The 19,452-nt window shown below is 46.4% G+C and overlaps 7 protein-coding genes across 7 annotated transcripts; 1 reads left to right on the forward strand and 6 right to left on the reverse strand.

Moving 5' to 3' along the window:
• Positions 1 to 274: 274 nt before the first annotated feature.
• Positions 275 to 659, forward strand: IAQ61_002841 (uncharacterized protein; the record flags this gene model as incomplete). Its single annotated transcript, XM_003843367.2, has 2 exons — positions 275 to 472; positions 519 to 659. Coding segments are annotated over 2 exons (339 nt in total), but the record flags the coding sequence as incomplete, so codon positions are not given.
• A 558-nt stretch (positions 660 to 1,217) lies between these two features.
• IAQ61_002842 (uncharacterized protein) lies at positions 1,218 to 2,595 on the reverse strand (the record flags this gene model as incomplete). The annotated part of the gene is made up of 2 exons (XM_003843366.1): positions 1,218 to 1,915; positions 2,016 to 2,595. The coding sequence occupies 2 exons, from the start codon at positions 2,593 to 2,595 to the stop codon at positions 1,218 to 1,220; spliced, it is 1,278 nt and encodes a 425-aa protein (XP_003843414.1).
• Positions 2,596 to 3,121: 526 nt separating this feature from the next.
• Positions 3,122 to 4,597, reverse strand: IAQ61_002843 (uncharacterized protein; the record flags this gene model as incomplete). The annotated part of the gene is made up of 1 exon (XM_003843365.2): positions 3,122 to 4,597. The coding sequence occupies one exon, from the start codon at positions 4,595 to 4,597 to the stop codon at positions 3,122 to 3,124; it is 1,476 nt and encodes a 491-aa protein (XP_003843413.2).
• Positions 4,598 to 7,604: 3,007 nt separating this feature from the next.
• Positions 7,605 to 9,236, reverse strand: IAQ61_002844 (uncharacterized protein; the record flags this gene model as incomplete). Its single annotated transcript, XM_066095714.1, has 1 exon — positions 7,605 to 9,236. One exon carries the CDS (start codon positions 9,234 to 9,236, stop codon positions 7,605 to 7,607), a length of 1,632 nt encoding a protein of 543 aa, XP_065954550.1.
• A 49-nt stretch (positions 9,237 to 9,285) lies between these two features.
• On the reverse strand, positions 9,286 to 9,498 carry IAQ61_002845 (uncharacterized protein; the record flags this gene model as incomplete). The annotated part of the gene is made up of 1 exon (XM_066095715.1): positions 9,286 to 9,498. One exon carries the CDS (start codon positions 9,496 to 9,498, stop codon positions 9,286 to 9,288), a length of 213 nt encoding a protein of 70 aa, XP_065954551.1.
• Positions 9,499 to 9,609: 111 nt separating this feature from the next.
• On the reverse strand, positions 9,610 to 10,044 carry IAQ61_002846 (uncharacterized protein; the record flags this gene model as incomplete). The annotated part of the gene is made up of 1 exon (XM_003843364.2): positions 9,610 to 10,044. One exon carries the CDS (start codon positions 10,042 to 10,044, stop codon positions 9,610 to 9,612), a length of 435 nt encoding a protein of 144 aa, XP_003843412.2.
• Positions 10,045 to 11,770: 1,726 nt separating this feature from the next.
• Positions 11,771 to 13,522, reverse strand: IAQ61_002847 (uncharacterized protein; the record flags this gene model as incomplete). Its single annotated transcript, XM_066095716.1, has 3 exons — positions 11,771 to 12,015; positions 12,165 to 13,045; positions 13,113 to 13,522. 3 exons carry the CDS (start codon positions 13,520 to 13,522, stop codon positions 11,771 to 11,773), a joined length of 1,536 nt encoding a protein of 511 aa, XP_065954552.1.
• Between the last annotated feature and the right edge of the window lie 5,930 nt (positions 13,523 to 19,452).

Below are 19,452 nucleotides of genomic sequence, written 5' to 3' on the forward strand. Positions count from 1 at the left end.
TTCCAGACAGACTGCTCAAAACAGCCACACTGGAGAAGCATGTGTAGATCTACACAGGAGCAGAACGCGCGAATAATAGATTCAGCGCAGTCTGCAAGTCAAGCTATATATAAGCCACCCTCGCGGTCAAACTTGAACCTTCTTTAACAACCACACTATTTCGGCGTGCTAAATTGAAACTGTAGCCATACGATTTTCATGATTCCCGCGTCTGAAATTCCCTCGGTGCAGAGCCGCACTGCAAAAGACAATGTATTGATGGTATTTGATAGTATCACAAGCTCTCGAGGAATCAAGACGATGCCGTGAACATGGGAATGGCTTTTCGTATCCCTGTGAGGGTACTGAACAAGATGGATCTGGAATCGAGCTTGAAAAGAGATACATGATTCTTGTATGTTTCTTTGACGGCATGTCTCAGCCTCGTAACGCTCGGGCTACTACATTCAGCTATTCCGGGCGAGACTTATTGGTATGTGCTGCCTTTGAAATATCCAATACTGGCTATACCAAGACAGCTAGCACGGCTGCGACACCGTTTATGCATGCAACTACGCCAAGGGCAAATCAAAAATTCGGGAATTTCAGACCATCAGACGCTCGTCTTTGACTTCAAATTATCGCCATCTGCTACTAAAACCCCACACGATAGTCGGTGATGTCATGGGTACAAGTGATGGGCGAAACATGTGTGGAGGAATTGTGTATAAGGCTATCAACTTCACGTTGAATAGGTCACTGCAAGGACCTTCTCCACTGGTTTTACAAGATAAATGCTTTCATACAGGAAATGGTCCCTTGTGACTTGGATCAAGAAGTGAGATGATAGAAATATTGCTTTGTGGTCGCTGCGCTTTTGAGATCGTGGAGTATGATGTTGGTGTAAAAGATGATGGCGTTGACCGTCTTCATACTAATTGTCGCTTGTGGGGACGTTGAATATGCGTTTGGAAGGCGAGGATTGCAGTCGGTTTGTGAGATGAGCATTAGAGGTAGAGCTGGAGTGGCCTGAGTAGCCTTTATTACAAGTGTCTCAGGAGAGTAGCAGTATTAAAACCCTCCTATATAATATAGAAGAGATCAAAAACACACATTACCTCCTGCAGCAACATTCCATGCATAGCAAACAAAGTAACCAAACTCCCAACTCATCCACACCCTCGCTCTTTGCAACCATCCACTAACATACCCCTTCCTCATCACATAGAAAACCCCTCCTACTCCCCACTATTAAGCACATCCAGCAAATCAAACACCCTCTTCCTCATCTTCTGTACCCTCAAATTATTAGCAATCCACAAATGCAAAGAAACCTTTGGATCCACACACAACACCTCGATCCCCCGGCACAGCGCCCGTTCCACACCCGCCTCATCACCAGGTGCGGCAGTTCCCGAGTTTATAAAGTCCTTGCGAGCATGATTCAACTGCTCCTTTAATTGGAACTTGCTCACTGCTCTCATAGTCGCAGACATGGCCCCTAATGTGAGTGCTCCAACTTCATTTGACACAGAGATGATGCTATGTTGGTAGGCCAGCCATGCGCGTACAATACGTGAGAACTCCGGGATGCTTGGAGCGGGTCCAGTACTGTCGTGTGCGGAATAGCTGAAGACGAAGCTCGCGGTGTTGGCGCTGATGCGGTTGAGAGAGGCTGTCTCGTTGAAGCCGGGTTTTCCGTATCGGAGGGCGTGGGAGCGGAAGGAGTGTATCAGGGCTGCTGTGACTTCTTCAATGGATGTGGTTTTGTTGGCTGGTAGTATACTTGGTTGAGTGTTGCGTGGGTTCGTGGGGCCTGGCTGTGGTTGGGGAACAGGAGTAGGAAGTGCGGGAGGCGCGAATCCGATATCTGCTGGATGGGCATGGGCTAAGGGCATGTGTGCGTTTTGCTTTGGGGCATGTATAAGGTCTGAGACTATGATACCGTCAGCTTGTATGACATCTCTGGCACAACGAATGTTGCCCATATCTGGGTATTCACCAGGGCCTCGCAGGCCTGTCTAACCTTGACGTACCATTACGATTATCCTCACCACCGTGAAACTTTACCCGAGCAAACGCCCTGCGGAAAATCCACTGGTGTAAAAGCGCACGTATGAAATCCCGGCTCTCAGTGGACTCAAAGAGCAGATCCCGTGGATAGAATTCACCATCGCCAGCGTTGACAAGAAAAGTCCGATTGGAACACACACCCCAGATCTGAGATGCATATACACGGAGTAGGATAGCAAGTTGCGCTTCCAAAAACTGTGGATTCGCTGCACACTGGAGCAGATCTCGCAATCTCTGTGTATGTGCCTGGATTTGACCGGCCATGTGCTCGATTTCTTTGGCAAGCACGTTGGCGATGGGGCTTTCAAATACAAATTGGTTACTATTGGGGTGAAGGCGCTTTAATCTGAGCCCGAGACACTCGGCGATGGGATGTATGGTGTCTGCGGGGGAGCGAAGGTAAAACTGGAAATACTCGCGCCATTCGTTCTCATCCCAGTACCTGGCTAGGTGTTGCACACGATCCAAGGGCTTTTGTGGATTTTGGTGGGAGGCTTGAGCGACTGTTCCTGTAAACGAAGTGGATTTTGGAGCGTTAGACATGGCGGGCTTGTTAAGCGTGGACAGGTTTCGTTAACTTGATACTGGCGATATTGGCGATATTGGCGGTATATGAAGGAGCTGGTGGCTAAAATTACTTAATGAAGTCCTAAGCAGCAGAAAAGAAAAGTGAAGGTAGATAGTCAGTTTCCGTTATTTGCTCCCTAGCCATCTACGATGCGTTTGCTCCTTCCTCATTCGTATCAAATCTGTGAAGAGTCCCATATTTGAATATGAGGATGATTCAACGAGATAGCTTCTATTTCACGTTCTTGTATCGTTACAGCGTACGTTGTTAGCCTTGATGATTTGCTAGATATGAAGGTACTGTATACCACCGTAAATAAGAACATCAGAAGCAGCCGAGATGCTCAACTCCGTTCTTCTCGTTCTGATGAGCCACCAACATGAATATGAAAGCTGTTATCCGTTCGTTCAATCAAGGCCCCAGGCTCGCATACATGTTTTGAACGTAATATCAGCCCTTAGATCAGTGTGGCAAATCACATCCCTCTACTCCCTCTATACCTCAAAAACCTGTCCTCCACCCAGGTACTTCTACTCCTCCCGTTCCGACCACCCCCATGAAAATCGAACTGCCATCCCCCAAGCTCTCTCCCAATGCCAACAGTTGCTCGCCCAGCCTTATAAACCCATCCTTCAACGCCTTACTAACCTTCTCTCCCTCCACAGCCGTCTCCTCAAACTGCTGAAATCCCACACAAAGTAAATGTTCGGCGCTCAGCCTAAGCTCTGTCGACGCCTGGTATGCATCACGTGCCTGTCGTAGTTGTATTAGCAGCAGAGACTTCTGGATCATTTGCGCCGTAGCACTTGGTCCTTGATATTTGTCACCATCTTTGCAAGTGGCGAGGATTTCCCGCTCGACGGCAGTTATGGCGTAGCGAAAGTGTATCCATTCGGACAGGACGACGGTGAATGTGGTGTTATAGAGGGCCATGTGGCTGGCGGACGGCAGTTTAGCGAGGCGGAATTCGATGGAGCAGAGGGCAGACTGTTCGTCGAAGGTGGGACTGCCGTAGTTATGCATGTAATCTAGCATGGAGGCTGTGAGGGGGCAATTGCCGGTGTAGGCGAATGGTTTGGGCTTTGGAGAGGTTGGCTCCTCCTTTAGAGAGGGGACATCGTGGTCCGTCTTCTGTCTCTTCGCGGGCCTTTTTTCGACGGCAGAAGCTGGGATGACTAGAGGTGATGAGTTTACGTTCTCCTTGTCCGACTCGTAGGGTTCAGCCGATGACCCTGATGCGCTGCTATAGCTACGCTTCAACCCATGCGGCGGTACATGTCCGTCCTGGTTGGAAAGAGGCTCGTAGGTCTTCCAGGGTAAGACGCACTTCTCCGCAAGCAGGGCTTGTTGTTGATCCAGCCATTCTTGCCCAGATAATGTCAGGCTCTGGCTATCGCCCAAGTCTCTCATAGTCGACAAGGCCCCAAGGAAGACTAACTGGTGGATATGAAGACAAAGGATCTTCCTATCATCAGCGTCTTCATACACTAGAACCTTCTGGTATGGACCTTCAAAGTCATTGGGTCCAGTAAAGGACCGATCTGCGTCCATTCCCCACAATTGTGGTGCATACAAGTCGAGCAAGATGTCAGTTTCTTCTTCCAGGTAGTGGGATTCTGCTGCACACTTATGAACATCTTCTTTTAGAAGCTGCGAATAAATTTGCAGACCGAGCTCTCGAATGTGATCGCGCAATGCAACCAGTTCCGGAAAGTTTGCATCTTGATTGTAACCAACATGTTCCCAAATGGTCTCGCTAATGCTGAATGGGTCTTCGCTGATGTAAGTCCATTCTTCAATGGTCCAATATTTGTCCAAGGGCAGATGAGAAGGTTCAAGATATTGGACGAAGATTTCGCTTGAGGGCACCTGAGAAGCTGCAGCCGAGTGGAGTGCTTCTGAGCTGGCGGTGTTAATCTCCGTGGGTTGCTCGCCGTGAATCGTGAGTCCATACGGTAGACCTATGGTATCGTTCATTTCGAACGTATTTTATTTTTGTTTTACTTGCGACCGTGTGACCGACTGCAAGGAGTCGTGGGCTACAACGGCGCCATCGCTTGATAAGTGCGTCTCCATTCCTCGCTCGAGTCCAGACTGCGATGCCACAGCTGGCATCTCATTGAGGCTTGAGTGTTCACTCTCTGCAAATGTAGCTGAGGAAGATTGTCGAGCAGGCTCATGTTCCTGCGGTCTTGTGTTATTTCGAATGATATTCCAAGCCTTAAGGAAGATCCAGTTGCGGAGATGATGCACGATCCTACCCATCATCGTTAGCACTTCTTTACGTAAGGTTAACAAACTTCACCAAGCCAGCAATCAACTTACACAGCACGATCTCCCTCATTTTCAAACTCGAGATCCTTTTCATAACCGTTGGCCCCACGAGCGTTAAGTAGCCATGTTCTATTCGCACCACTGCCCCAGATCTGCGGTCCCAACCTGGACAGCACATCATCGAGCTCGATTTTCAATGTGGAATCATCGCACGCAGCATCGGTGAGAAGAGTCAGGCTCCGGGGTAACGTGATAGCAAGTCTGGCCGCCTCTTTTGCAAGTGCAGTGACGGCGGGCACGACGAACCGCGGATTGTGACTGTCATTGTCCAGCCGCTTCAGTCCTAAAGCTTGAATAACTGTACGGCAACTCAGCAGAGCTGGTCGAACGCGGAATCAACGACCCCAGAAAGCGCGATCATATGTAGGGAGAACGGGCATGGGAGGAGGAGTGCGTTTCGGTCCACCGAGATACTCTGGCAGCGGCAGCGAAACGATCAGCGTGTGACGGATTCTGACGAGACGGGGGCGAGGCTGTATATTGCTTTCCTCAAGGTCGGATAGGAGAATTGAAGGTAGCGACGACAAGGACAATGAAGAAGATATTGAAGACAGCGATAGCAACGTTTTGCTCGAGCGAGTCTGCATGATTACCGTGAGGCGAATGAGTCTGTAGTTTTAATCTAGCAGTGTGAGTCGCCAACGTTCGACCGCTTTATACTCGGTAGCGAGTAGAATAAAAGTCGAAGAGACGGGTACAATAGAAGATAAACGAAAAGCACGCACAATAAGAGACGAGCTACAAGGTGCGCTCACAATAGAACATAATCTTTTGGCTCCACATGCGCGTATTTTGGCAGTGCATGCACTCACCTTCACCTTTGACGCTCCGACGATGAACTCCAGCGAGCCTGCATGATGCCACAGCAAACGAGAGGTCCCGTCGAGCGCAAGCAAATGCAATCTAGCTGATCTGAGATATATCAAATACATGACGAAGGACCAAAAACACTGGCTGTTATCTGGTGATCTCGGCGGCGTCTCGTGTGCGGTTGGTGCCTTCGTTTGTTCGCCTTTTGATGCGGGCTCAACTACGGTACCGTAAGGAGTGGATCTAGTCGTCCTAGTGACATAGCACCGCTCTCTTTCCTACTGTCGACAATGATGTGGACCTAGCTCTTGCAGAAACCTGTTGTTCTGATAGATCAGCTCTGGCGACCATTTTGCCATTCCCCATCGGCATCAATTTGCTCGATTACCGTAGACTGCCAACCAAGGTTTGGCCTTCTTATGTTGCAGGTCTAAGCGCGATGTCAACAGTTCTCCATCAACTTGACAAGACTGACCGAGCATCGTGGTTCATCAAAAGACAAGATGAATGGTAGACTCAGCTGCCTATATCGCTTCCAGTTCTGATAATACTAGGCTCTGATGATTGAGCAATTGAGGGCTGGCATCTATGCCCTGCATAGACACCTGCATATGCGCCACCATGGACCATCTCCACGAAATGGATCCAGCGCCCTGCTCCCCATCCCCTCACACATCCTCCCTACCTCCAGAAAATTCAAGACTGCCCTCAACGCCATTCCCAATCAACCCCAGAACAACAAACCCGATTTCTAGCTGCTCCCAGCGCTTGCCTACATCCTAGTCTCGCGGTATTATATGAACATGTTAGCGCTATTCTGTCCTGAACGTTAGATCTGCAATCCAGCGTCATGAATAACTCGCCATAAGAGACGTAGGAAGAACTTATACTACCCTCCTGCTAAACCAGTCGAGGCTGTGCTGATACGTTGTGCGTGTAAGTCTAGGTAGCAAGATTTCAAGGCACTGGAGTAACAAGGAACGTACTCTACAGAATCAACGTACACGAAAACTGGCCTCACTACTGTTCCGCCGGTAGCGAAAAGTACTGTAGCGTGAGGCAGCAAACATACCTACTGTTCACTTTTCCCCCCACAACTTTCATACTTGCCTACCATCTCATGGACCACAGCCAGACTCACAATCACAGCAACACAATCTTTCAAACTCTTTCACCACGCGCGCGCATGAAAACACACGCAAGCATCTCCAAACCAAAATTTCTCATTCCCCCGCCCTCTTGAATCGCCTCCTACGCCAACGACCCAGTTCTATCTAGACGTGTAAGAGAGCCCCACACGCCGCAAAATCCATACTCATAGTCTTTCCCTGCCTTTGAACAATTACAAACGTCTAATAACATGGCAATTTAGTCAAGTGCAATACACGAAACTTTCCAGAGAGGATGAAATTGGGAAAAGAAAAAAAAAGAAAACGCCGGAGACCATGAACGATGCGCCTTTGGGCATTTTGCTGCTCCAAGGCAATGCGCGAGATGAATGCGCGAGGTAAATTGTGCGAGATAGATGGCGAGATAAGTATCAAAATAAATGCGCGAGATGAATGCGCGAGATTTTTTTTGCCCTGGAAAAAAAAAGGAAAAAACGCCATCGCTATGGGAAAATGCCGGACCTGAGATGAACTATGAGGAAGAGGAAGAGGAAAGAGGAGGATGCTGAAATCATGCCGCCCATGCTTTTTTCTCACATGGCAAGAGAAAAAGAAATGAGCGAGCAAAAGCAACATCGCACACAAACACCAGCGCGTAAAAGCCCCCGCAAACAAGCCATGCCGAAAAGAAGAGAACTGCCGAAAAGAAGAGAACAGCAAAAACAACAAATCTACCGCCTTTGCATAGTAATCTTCGCATCTTCACTCCTCAAAAAATCAAACACCCCGCTATTCAGCCGGTCCAACCCGTCCTTGAACAGATACTCGGAGCCCTCTGTATTCGTCATGACGCGAAAAGCCTGGCAGAGCAAGTCCTCGGGACTCAGGCCATCGATGGTGCTCATGTTTTTCCATTTGAGCCGCATGACCCGCAGGTCGTTCATGGCGAGCAGGCGGTCGACGAGGCCAGCGTGCGAGACGCCGGGTTGGGAGGCGAGAGAGTGGCGTAGGGCGGTGATGGCTTGGCGTTCGAGTAGCCAGGCGGTCAGGACTTTGGAGACGAGGTCGAAGTGGGGGCCGAGTTCGGTGCGGAAGATGGATTCGCCGTGGTACCAGAGTGTGTGCAGGCGTTGGAGGAGGGAGGGCTCGTCGGGGGGTGCGGTGGTGCGGGGGTAGAAGAAGGTGAAGAGGCCGGCGGTGACTTCGTATTGCAAGAGGCGGATGTCGTGGGTGGCAATCATGGGTCTGTGGACGAGCTGGGAGGGCTGTGGGATTTGCGCGTGTTCTGGAGCTTGGCTCTTGAGCATGGGCTGGTGATGGTGTTGATGGTGAGGTAGAATGTGCGGGGCTTGTACTGGTCGGGCTTCTTGGTCCTTTGGGGGTGTTGGGGAACGCCGTGTTGGAACAAGCTGGACGCCATACTGTGCAGCGCTTTGAACATTGGGAGGTGCAGGCGGTGCCTGGGTGTTAGGCGCTGTAGATGACTGATGATTTGCGGCCTGCGCAAGTGGAGTGCTAGATCTTCTGGGAGGATGTGCAGCAAGAGCCCGGCCACCCGTGTGGCCGGGGGTATCAGTTCGACTAAGTGGGCGAGCTGGAAGCTGCGATTGCGACTGAATAGGTGGTTGCGGTAGTACTGAAGCACGACCACCAAATGGAGAATAATGCGGTTGGCTGTTGGAACGAAGTTGATGCTGACTTGGAAGGGGTTGGGGAGGCTGTGATTGAGGTGCAATATACGCAAGCTGAGCATGTTGCAACTTTGGAGACTCTCGGCTGCTTGTACCATTCGTCGAGCTTGAGGCTTGGCCAGACAATGTCGTCTGTGGTTCCTGAGTAGTAGGAGGAGCCGTGTTCATTGGTGGGACGGACCTGGATTCCGAAGAATTTGGAGCTACAGTAGAATTAGGCGGTGCCGGATCGTACGGGCTGGTATAGCTATTTGTATGCCTATGCCTGCGGACAGGTGAGACCTGCTGTGGCTCCTTGGAAGCAGCACCTGGAGCCTCCTGACGTGCTTCTCGTAGGGGTGGTGAAGTATTGACAGCAGTAAATCCTGTGCTGTTCACAGCTGTGAAGCTAGCATGCTTAGCACTCTGTGATAGCACTACTTGCCTCACCGCGCCGTTGAGCTCACTACTAGTGAGCGGACTCAACTGGACTCGGCCAGCTTCAGATCCGGAAGCGGGTGGGGGCGAGAGATGATGAACACGAGGTGGGAAGGGCGGCATATTCTCCCTACTTCCCAGTCCAGCAGGATATAGTGACTTCAGAGACATTCTCGGGCTGCTTTTTCTACTGCTAGGCATGGTGCTGTAGGGGCGTTTGGCAGGAGATACATCCTCGCCATCTGACATTGACATGTGAGCTGAGCTCTTGCGTTTTTTAAGGTTGACAGGTTTTACAGAGAAATCAGCGCCCATAGATGCGCCGCGCTCTGGAGGAGTCAATGATTGCGGCGTTCCATGTGATGACTAAGTAGGACACGGTCAGTCTCTTTTGTACTCCACAGTGCGCACAGTAACTGCGACGTGATGCAGTGTTGGAGGTACTGACATTGCCTTCGCCATCAAAGTCGGCAAGCGAGTCGTAGTCATTTGCATTCGACGGTCTCTTCAATTTCATGTTTCGAATGTAGTAACACGCCTTGATGATGATCCACCTGTGGAGATGTATCTTGAGGCTGGATTGGGTTTAGCGCACACTGCAAAGCACATGACCATCTACAACCAACACTTACATTTCCTTGTGTTCAGGAATCTCATAGAAGAGATCTTGAGTATACGTCTTCTTGCTCCTGTCGGGCGTGAGAAGACAGCTGCGGTCAGCACCCTTGCTCCAGATGGCGGGTCCATACGACTCCAGCAGCTCCTCGAGTTCCCTGTCGAGCGATAGTGGGTCCGCTGCAAAATCGAGCAAGGCATCTCTTTCCTTTGGCAACTCTTTGCTGAGCTTGGTCACCTCGCTCGACAACTTGCGATAATCTGGATTGTCGAATTTGGGGATGCCGCGGTTCGTGGTCGAACTCGAGGCGGATAAGCCCAGGCCTAGGCATTCAGTCACCTCGCGTATAGTCGGATTATGCGAGCTGAAGACGCTGATCCACCTCGCTCGGTCCCAGCGTCGAACGCCTTGCTCTAGGTCCAATGCGAGATTGTCCTTGGAGCTCATAACGATGCATGGACAACAAGCTCAGTAGCAGCAGTGAGGGAAACGATGGGAATCAGGATGGCGAGAAGGCGGCGGAAGTGGAGGGAAATGGTGCGCGCGCCACAACGTGATGAATTAATGTGTTGAGCCGGGGGTGTGATTGTGCTCGGCAAGGTAAAAGGAGTACGTTCCACTAGCCGTCTTGGACCAGAGTTTCTTATTGCAACGAAAGTTTTAACCAGTCTCTTATGTCGATCGTACTACCTTGATAAATTGGCTTTTACGCGCTGCGGGGGGATGCTTTGTCGACGAAAGCTGAACAAAGGGACTGCGACGGCCTAGGTAATGATGACAGTTGATGAAGTGCAACGTGTAGGAGACGAAACGGCAGGCTGCGTCGAAAAGATACCCAGAAAGAGATCACTAGTCGCTCACAAAAATCTGGCAGGGGTCGCATAATACGTACACGAATCCCGAAGCGTAAGATCTAATGACTCGTGCCAATATTCCACATTAACATGGTACATAGGTACTATAGCAATGATAGTACCGCCCGATGCTCATTCGTTAGGAACAAGGCGGGTCTCACAAGGTCCAGCAACGCGCCTCCCCCCTCCCCTTGCTTGTCCGTGTGTGTACACACATAGTACTATGTACGACGATCCCATGGAAATACTAACTATTATGCTGATCACATGTACCGTCACCCGCACCTCAGCGCCTGTACAAAAGAGATAGGCAACTAGCCAGTCTCTTACTTGGGTGGGCCAAAACATCCGACCGATTAGTCAAATGAGCATTAGCGGACTCTTGCAATCAGCGAATAAGCGAAGCAATATAGGAGTTGGATCCAGCCCAGCGCGGCTCTTTAGGTGTCAGCCTGTACATCTATGACGCGCGCTGTCCTCTGTTTGGCCCTATTCGCATACCGTAGAATAAATTCAGCTTATAACGCCGGATACATCTCCGACTAGGAAGACCGCTCATGTTGTGCCCGCATCCTAACGGGTTTGCCATGCCAGGACACCCTGCTGCATCTAATGCATAAAAGCAACACGGGCAAAGCAAAAACGACGTTTAGTTATAAGAGGGTGAAGGATCAAGATTTCAGCCTGTATGGGGCGTAGTAGCATTCGGAATTTTCTCGTGGCGGCCCATAACACAGTCTGTGCCCTCGGATACACTTTCAATGTTACGAGTATGTCTGCGGTGAGGTCCACTCTCAAAAGGGAACGTGGCATTAGGGAGATTTGACTCGTCGGGGTTACTAGGAATCAGTGCCACATCCCTTGCTGACTGTTCTTGGGCCTCGACTTGTCAAGCGATTATACGCATCCACCACCTCAACAGCTGCCATCATGATATTTGTATGCGAGATAATAATTCTTGATACGTACGACTGGCTTTCCATAGTACTGCTGAATCTCTATGTATCGCTCGACTGCAGAACCTGAACGCCTGCATTTCTCCGACTCTTGGCGAGACGGCCCACCAGCCAGCATGTGGAGAGGGTACGGCTAGCGTAATCCTACACGATCTTGTAACGCGACTGAATAGCTGAAACATCAACGGCAGACTACCCGAACGCAGCGCATTGTAATGGGCCCAAGGGCAAATCTGCCAGGACTAATACGATCTCCTGATCTTGACGATCGGTATGTGCGTGAACGTTAACGCCTGCGGCAAAGAGCCAAGGATACCGGTAGACGGTAGGTGTGCGGTGTACACCTGGACTAAATCGGCAGGATTATTTCTGACCGATGAACCATGCCATGCCCCGTCCCTCCTCCTCTTCATCTTTTCGATACATGTCTAATTCTTCACTCAGCCATCGGATAAGGCTTGTGAATTCGACAGTCTTCCACTGCATTTCTTTGGCATATTTCTCACCTGCTAATACTATCATGGCTTGTCGCAACAGCTCGTCTCTATCGATTGTCATATTCGGACCGAGACCAAGGCCTTGGCCGATGTCCTCAAAGTTGACAATCACTGTTTGTGTACATGCCATTAGCGTGCGATGTTGTTGGATCCGGCGTTCAATCTCTGCGTTAGAATGACCTTCATTCCTCCAGCCTAATTGAGTTAGCACATGTATTGTGATGTATACAGGGAAATAAGCCAAACATGGTATAACATACGTTCACCGGCCCGTTCCAGCGCCGCCAGATGCCTTCTGAGTTCAAACCATGTCAGAATCGCTCGTTCACTGGCGATGAAAACGGGAAAATTCTCCACCATTCTGTGATAATCTGCCCGCACGCCTTCTCTCCATGCCAACTCGAGACGATTGAGCAGCATCTCCTCATCGACTTGGATGCCACTTTCCTCTTCATAGACATATCGACGTAGCGCACGGATAGTCTCCTCGTCTAGGCCCCGGTAAGGTATGCTGTTGGTAGGCTGCGGTATCTCTTCTCTCGCCGCATCGGGTGTTCTGAAGCTTGCGACAAGCTTCGCCACCTCCATGCTTATCTGTCTGTCGACCGCCGCTTGATTTGCATCCGCAATCTGTTGATGCACCGCTGCCTTTGATTCTGGTTTAGGGACTTGATAACCATACGCTGGCAAGGCGCTATTCTCTTGGGATGTTCTGCTTGCAAGTCGATGCCAGATCTCTCCCACAACATATCTAGGCTGCTGCGCAGCATGTCGATGATACGGATCCATACTCATGAAGGCTGCATTGCCATTAGTTGCGTGTGAGCCACTATTGGTGGTGAAGCTAGGACCTTCTGGGGGCCCACCGATAGGACTCTCGCCAGATTCTGGGGGTGTCAGCATCGCAGACGAAGACATGGGGCTACCACATGATGCTGTGTCAGGATCGTGAAAGATTGAGTGGGGTGCAAGCGCGACAAAGGACGCTGGTGTTCCACAGTCGTTTTGGCCTAAGAAATCAGCCTCAACTCTTGCTTGCCGACTCTCAGCCTTCTTTCTCCTTTCGCGATCTAGGCGTTCACGCGCAAGAATCACATTGCAAGCCTTGAGGCCTATCCACCAATGCAGAAGTTTGTGAAGGCTGTAGAATCTATCAGTACTGACTCGATCGTGAAGAGAGGTAGAGATGTCACTGGGCCAGTACTCACAGCTGTCTGTCTTCCATGACTTCGAAGCAAAGATTGCGTGGGTATACACCATCCTCCACGCCAGGCTCATTCGCGGAGATGAGGTGCTCTCGCTCCCCTGATCTTCCCCAAACCTTGGCTCCATGCCTCTCAAGCAGCCCGTCGACCTCTTTCTTAAGACTGCCTTCTTCACCGAGAAACTTCATCAGGTCATCCGGCTCTTTTGGTAGTGTGGAAACCACGTCGGCCATATCCGATACTAGTTCACGCACGACGGCAGACTCGAAGTTGGTCTTTCCACGTTTATTTGACGACCACTTTGCACGTAGGCCGAGTCTCTCTATCAATTCATGCATGCGTACTTTTGACCGATTTTTCATGATGTCGAGCCAATCCTTGGACGTTGCATAGTTGATCGTCGTGCCGTCCATAGCGGGTGTGCTCTGTGCATAGATGAGAAAGAGAGGCGAGACTATGGGTTAGCAGCTGTGCACTTGGCTTCGTACCGTTTTCCAGTGATGTGACTGTCGTGACGTGTGGTGTTGCGATGCTGCCGGTCAGAAACGGGCAGGTATTGGCTCATGTGGATCATCGTACCCTAGGTACTAGGTAACCGATACATGTGAGAGGAGCGCTTAGAGCTAGGAATGGCTGAACTGGTGATGTGCTCGGATACGGCCACAAGAGAAGCTAGCAAGAAAGACGTGAAATAGAGAACAAGGCGCCAAGGCAAGGAGAAATCTTTCTGGGACTGGAGAAGAGGCAGAAATGTCGAGAGTGGAGACCAGCCGTGGGTGAACGGGTTGGAAAGGATTCGCGTACCGGGACCAGTTGGGTTAGCGCGTCGGCCAGAGGTGGAAAGGCGGAGGCGCGTGGCAGAAGACCGCGGATTGGCCCGCTCCCGTCCACCCATAAGACTTACACAAAGCCTTTGTGCAACCATGGCCATGCTCTTCGGGAACGCGGTAATGCATCCCCGCCCTCTCTTGCGCGATACTCGCTGACTATGATACTTGATACGATGAATGGAACCGCCTTTGTGCTGTGGCATCTGCCGGCCGGTATGCTTGGAGTACAGAGCACTCTACCATGATCCGTACCTAGTACCGGTAGGTACGCACCAGAAGTACAGTACCGGTTCCTTACCTACAGACACTGCCCCATGACATCGGCGGCCGAGATACATGCACATATCGTACCTACCGCCTACCCAACACCTCAAACACCCTGCACTGCAAGGGAGAAATGGCACCGAGATTCGGCAATTTGCTATGCTGACGTGCGAACACTGCCCAGGCGTCCTCCAGGGCTGACAGGTAGGTAGGTAGAGGTGGTAGAGCATCCCATAGGTATACCTAGGTATATGCCCAGTTAAGCCGAGAGACACATATTCGATAGTGGCCAGTAGCTACTTGCGAGACGAGATCGGGTCTGGGGAATACCGGTATATCACGTCCATAGGTAATCTTGATGACTGGCGATCCTTGTGAGATGGATGCATGCAAAGAAGTTTTGGCCGCAACTCAGGTACCGGTACCCCCTCAGACGCTTCGACCGTGTGTTGCCAAAGCAATATACTGTCAACGGCTTCAAGTAGGTAGAGCATACTGACCCGTACTATAGTATCCATTGGGCCTGCACTGCCCACCAATTCTTGGCGTTGTATAGTATCTGTCCACTGTCCTTAAATGCTCTTCTGGCCCTGGTTCCAAGTCATCGTTTTCCGGCGCAAGGCCGAACGCAGCGACCTAAGCATTACTCTACCGTACAGGTACCCATGTCAACATCCTGGTCCAAGGGTTTCCTGGGCGCTCTCACAGGGTCTGAGGGTCAGTAGAATCTTCAATATTGCCAATGCCCTGGTGGTCCGGGTCATTGTTACGAGCTCTCCAGGGGAGCTATCTACCATCTGAATCATCCTTTAGTCTGGCTCCTATCGCACGCAAAGTTGAGCCTAATTTTCCTTGGATCGAGCATTGGTTGTCGCTGTGTCTACAAACTCTACTCATCACGTGCAGAAAGGTTGCGCTACGATGACTCTCTCCCTCAGAAGGTTGACGCATGCAGCCTTATCCCAAGGTACTGCTGGAATTACGCATCTGATCTGAGGCCTTGTATGCGTATGCGCTGCGAAAGAGCATCTTAGCCCAGCAAGCTTTGATCCAGAAATCATCCGTGAGCGACCGAACTTTAAAGTCAGCGTACTGTCTCTGATGAGCAGAAACCGAGGTAGCCACTTGGCATTGTATGTATTTTTTTTTTAGTAGAGGATGATCGCTGTAGCAGGTTGACTAGCCCAAACCAAATCTGGTTGCGCACGATACGATAGTTTGAATGCGGATTACCGTGATCTGACTCGAACCCTGTCGCTGAACTTCAAATCGTACACTAAACCTGCGAATCTGTCAGATTTCTGATCTGGACGTTTTGTCTCTGGATCTGGAGCTAAGGTTCAGTAGTTGCGCTGCGTGAATTGCTTAGGTTCCATGGTTACCCTGCGGGAATGACCTTCGTTCGCCAAAGGATGAATCATCATTTGAGCTCACGCAATCTTTGGCATGCTGGACACTAGCCTATATTTCACTCTTTACGGCTACAGCCGAACCCAGTGCAACAAACCATTGCATCAAGAAACAAGATCTAGGTCCTGCTGCTCATTTCCTCCGTCGTCAGCTGTAACGGTCGCACCCTTGCCACGGCTATGTAAGACTGGCATGGTCCACTATGATATATCAAACTTGGTGTAACATGTCAACCCTTCTCAAGAACTCTCAAGAACTCCCTGCTACTTCAATGGCACCCATTCACCAAAATCAGTATGGTGATCGAGTGCAGAGGAGGAAGTTTCGCAACGTTTTCGGCCCCCAATGTTCTGTGTTCGCTTACCTCAAGCACCCAGCTAGCCTGGTACCAGCGTTGACAGGCAAAGCCAGCAATCCGATGATGACCTGCCCGCATCTCCAGCTCAGACTTGTTAGGTAGTCGGCCAACGAACGCGTCGGTCTTGAGGTGGTGGCATGTCATATGACCATGGGTTTAGCGTCGGGCGACTTGGGCTTTACTCCGAGTGGTTAGAATATCCCTGTAGGTTCAAGTCCACGTCACAGCGGCAAATTTTTATAGTTATATAAACTAGCCTATAGTTAAGTATAAATTAGGGTAATTTAAGTAAGTAAACGTAGTTTTTATTACTATCTTTTTTAAATATATTCTAAACCTATTCTTAATAATATATAGGTGTTCCTAAATACTATACTAGAGTTTAGTATAGTAGTACTAGATAATATATCTAAACTAGATAGTAATATTAGAGATAAATTTAGGCAACTATATAAAGTGCTAGAGAAGGATAGTAGTAGTAGTATTAAGGAAGTAAGTAAAAGTAAATAGAATAAGTTTAGAATAGGTTAGTAACACGTTATAGGGGTATAATATATACCTTACTTATAGTAATAGTTAAGGACTACTACTTATACTAGTAATTATTAAGTATATAGCTATTCTCCTAGTATACCCTTAATTATATAGCTAAGGGTATAAGTATATAATACTAGTTTAGTAATATAAAGATAGCTCTTACCTAATAAGAGAAGAGGTGCTTATATAGGCTATACAGGTAACACGTTAAGAACATGTTCTTAAATTGTTCTAATTCTAGCAGGTATAATACTCCTGCTAGTCTATCTATCTTAATAGGCCTATAACTTTACTATTCTTTAATAGCTAGCTAGCAAGCTAGTATAAATACTAATACTCTAGGGTAAAAGTGTATAAGTATCTTAAGAATACGTTATAAATATATTCTTATTATATTATTAATAATATATTATATAATTAGATCTAAACCTTAAAAAGTATAGTACCTAAGAAAATTCTATAAAGAGAACTATAAATAAGAAGCTATTATTATAGCCTTATTAAGCGCTTCTCTTTAAGGATTTATAAGGACTACTAGGTGTCTTATTATCCTATAATAAGGACTATAGTAAATTAGGTAGGGAGGGAAACTTAAATATATTTAAAACGTGTTAATAACAAGTTAGTAAATTATAGAATAGGCTTAACTATATATTAGCTATTAGAACTATAGCCTAATATCTACTACTAGGAAAAAATATTATTTTAGTTAGGTACTACTAGAGGTAGACTCTATATATCTATAAGGTCTTCTAACTAGGGAGATATTAAATCTTTCTAGTAGTCCTGCTTTATATTCTATAGTTAAGCTATAGTTAAGCTAGATAAAGAAGTGTAGTAGGTATATTGTAACCTATTCCTAACACGTTCCTAATATATTCTAGGCGTTAATTATCTATAAGGGTAAGGATCTCTATTTAAAATCCTATATAAAGTTACCTTCTAAGTAATTATACTAATAGATATAGTAGTAATACCTTTTTTTGCTATTATTTCTTTTAGTATATATATATATATACCTCCTCCTCCCTTAACACTATCTAATAGTAATATTAAGGAAGTAGTAAAGGTATTATAGCCTATGCTTACTCTATAGCTTATATAATATAAGTTATTTATAACCTATTATAAATATATTCCTAACTTGTTATAGCCTAGTTCCTAAACTTAACCTAGCTCTAAACCTATCTCTAACTTAAAGGTTTCTATTCTATTAAAGAAATATATATTAGCTTTGTAAATAAAGATAAAATCTTGCGTATTATAAAGTATAAAAAGCTTCTATAGTTCCTATTTAAGAGTAGCCTTAGAGGAGTATACTATAAGTAGAGGATAAAGTATTAAGATCCTAAAACTATATATAGTATAAGAGAATAGGTTTAGAACATGTTACTAATATATTACTATAGGCGTATATATAGTAAATCTTTATATTAAGCTTAGGTAACTTAATTATTTACCTTTTTAAAGAGTAGGCATTAATTCTGTTAGATTAAGATATATTCTAGATAGATATGTTATATAAGAGGTTATATAGGGTATAGGTAGAGATTCTAATAGTAATCTTCTACCTGTAGGAAAAGAAGCGTACGTATTAAGAATAGGTTTATAATATATTTCTAATATATTATAGTTATTATACTTAGCTAAATTATTATAGATAAGGATATAACTAAGATATATTAAGTTGCTATTACTAACTTCTTTTAGAAGTGTAAAGCACTTATAAAAAGATAAGTGTTATAGAGGCATATTTACTTATAGGGATTTTATAGGACTACTATTAATATATATAATAAGTAGATAATAGGCAAGTTTTATAGCGCACTATAACCTATTTATAACGTGTTTCTAACTTGTTTCTAGGACTTAGGCGCTATCTCTAGTTAATTAATCCCTATAAGTATAACTAGTGCTAGCAACTTTAATCTTGTATAAGATTTTATTAAGTATATCTATAAAGAAGTATTTATAAAGTATATAAAAGAGAGCTAGATAATACTACCTCTTTACGTCTAAGTAAATTACTACAGGTATTAATAGCAGAGGAATACTTTTAGCTTGCTAACCTCCTCTTATATAAGTAAATATATTCTAAACCTATTCTAAATATATTCCTAACTTGTTCTTATATAATTAGAATATAAACCCTCTAAAGATACCTAAAACTAGGTAATCTATAAGAAAAACCTAGTAATTACTACTAGGATTATATAATACTATAGTAAAATATTAAAAGAGGTATAGGAAAAACTAGAATCTTATTTAAATACAGCTAAGCAGGTAGGCTAGAAAGGATATAAAACTAGTAAGTATATAAGTATTCTTAAGGCTACTTAGAAGTAAGTTTATAACCTATTCTTAACCTATTAGAATTGTATAAGTAATATTGTGTAGTGCACACTAGATAGATCTATAGGATATAAAAGAGTTTAAAGCCTAGAGTAAGTTTAGAATACGCTATAACTATAGAACTCCTAATAGGCTTAAGCAAAGGTACCTTAAAAAGCTTTAGAGGGGAGAAAGTAAGTCTTACGCTAGCGTTATATATATCTACTAATTAAAACGTGTTTAGAATATATTTAGAATATATCCTATAATAATAATAATACTCTAGATAATAATAAAGTAAGTCTTACTATATCTAACTTAACTAGATATATCTTAGTCCTAATAAGAAATAAAAGAGCACGCTTAAAAGCCTAAAGCTAGAGGGCAAGTAGTAGAGTAGTATTAGAAAGAAGTTTACTAGCCCCTTTTCTATCTTCTCTACTACTAGGCTCTTCTCCTCTACTAATAGTAACCTAAAGGTATGCTTTACAAAATATATTTATAATATATTCCTAACTTATTATTAGTCTATAACTATAAACTTTATAATAAAAGGCTCTTCTTAGTAATTAGGCTCTAAAGGAGAGAAAAGAAAAGCTAGAGGTAGATAAGG

This window comes from Plenodomus lingam (genome assembly GCF_022343315.1).
Source record: "Plenodomus lingam strain CAN1 chromosome Unknown contig_14, whole genome shotgun sequence".
Lineage (NCBI taxonomy): Eukaryota > Fungi > Ascomycota > Dothideomycetes > Pleosporales > Leptosphaeriaceae > Plenodomus > Plenodomus lingam.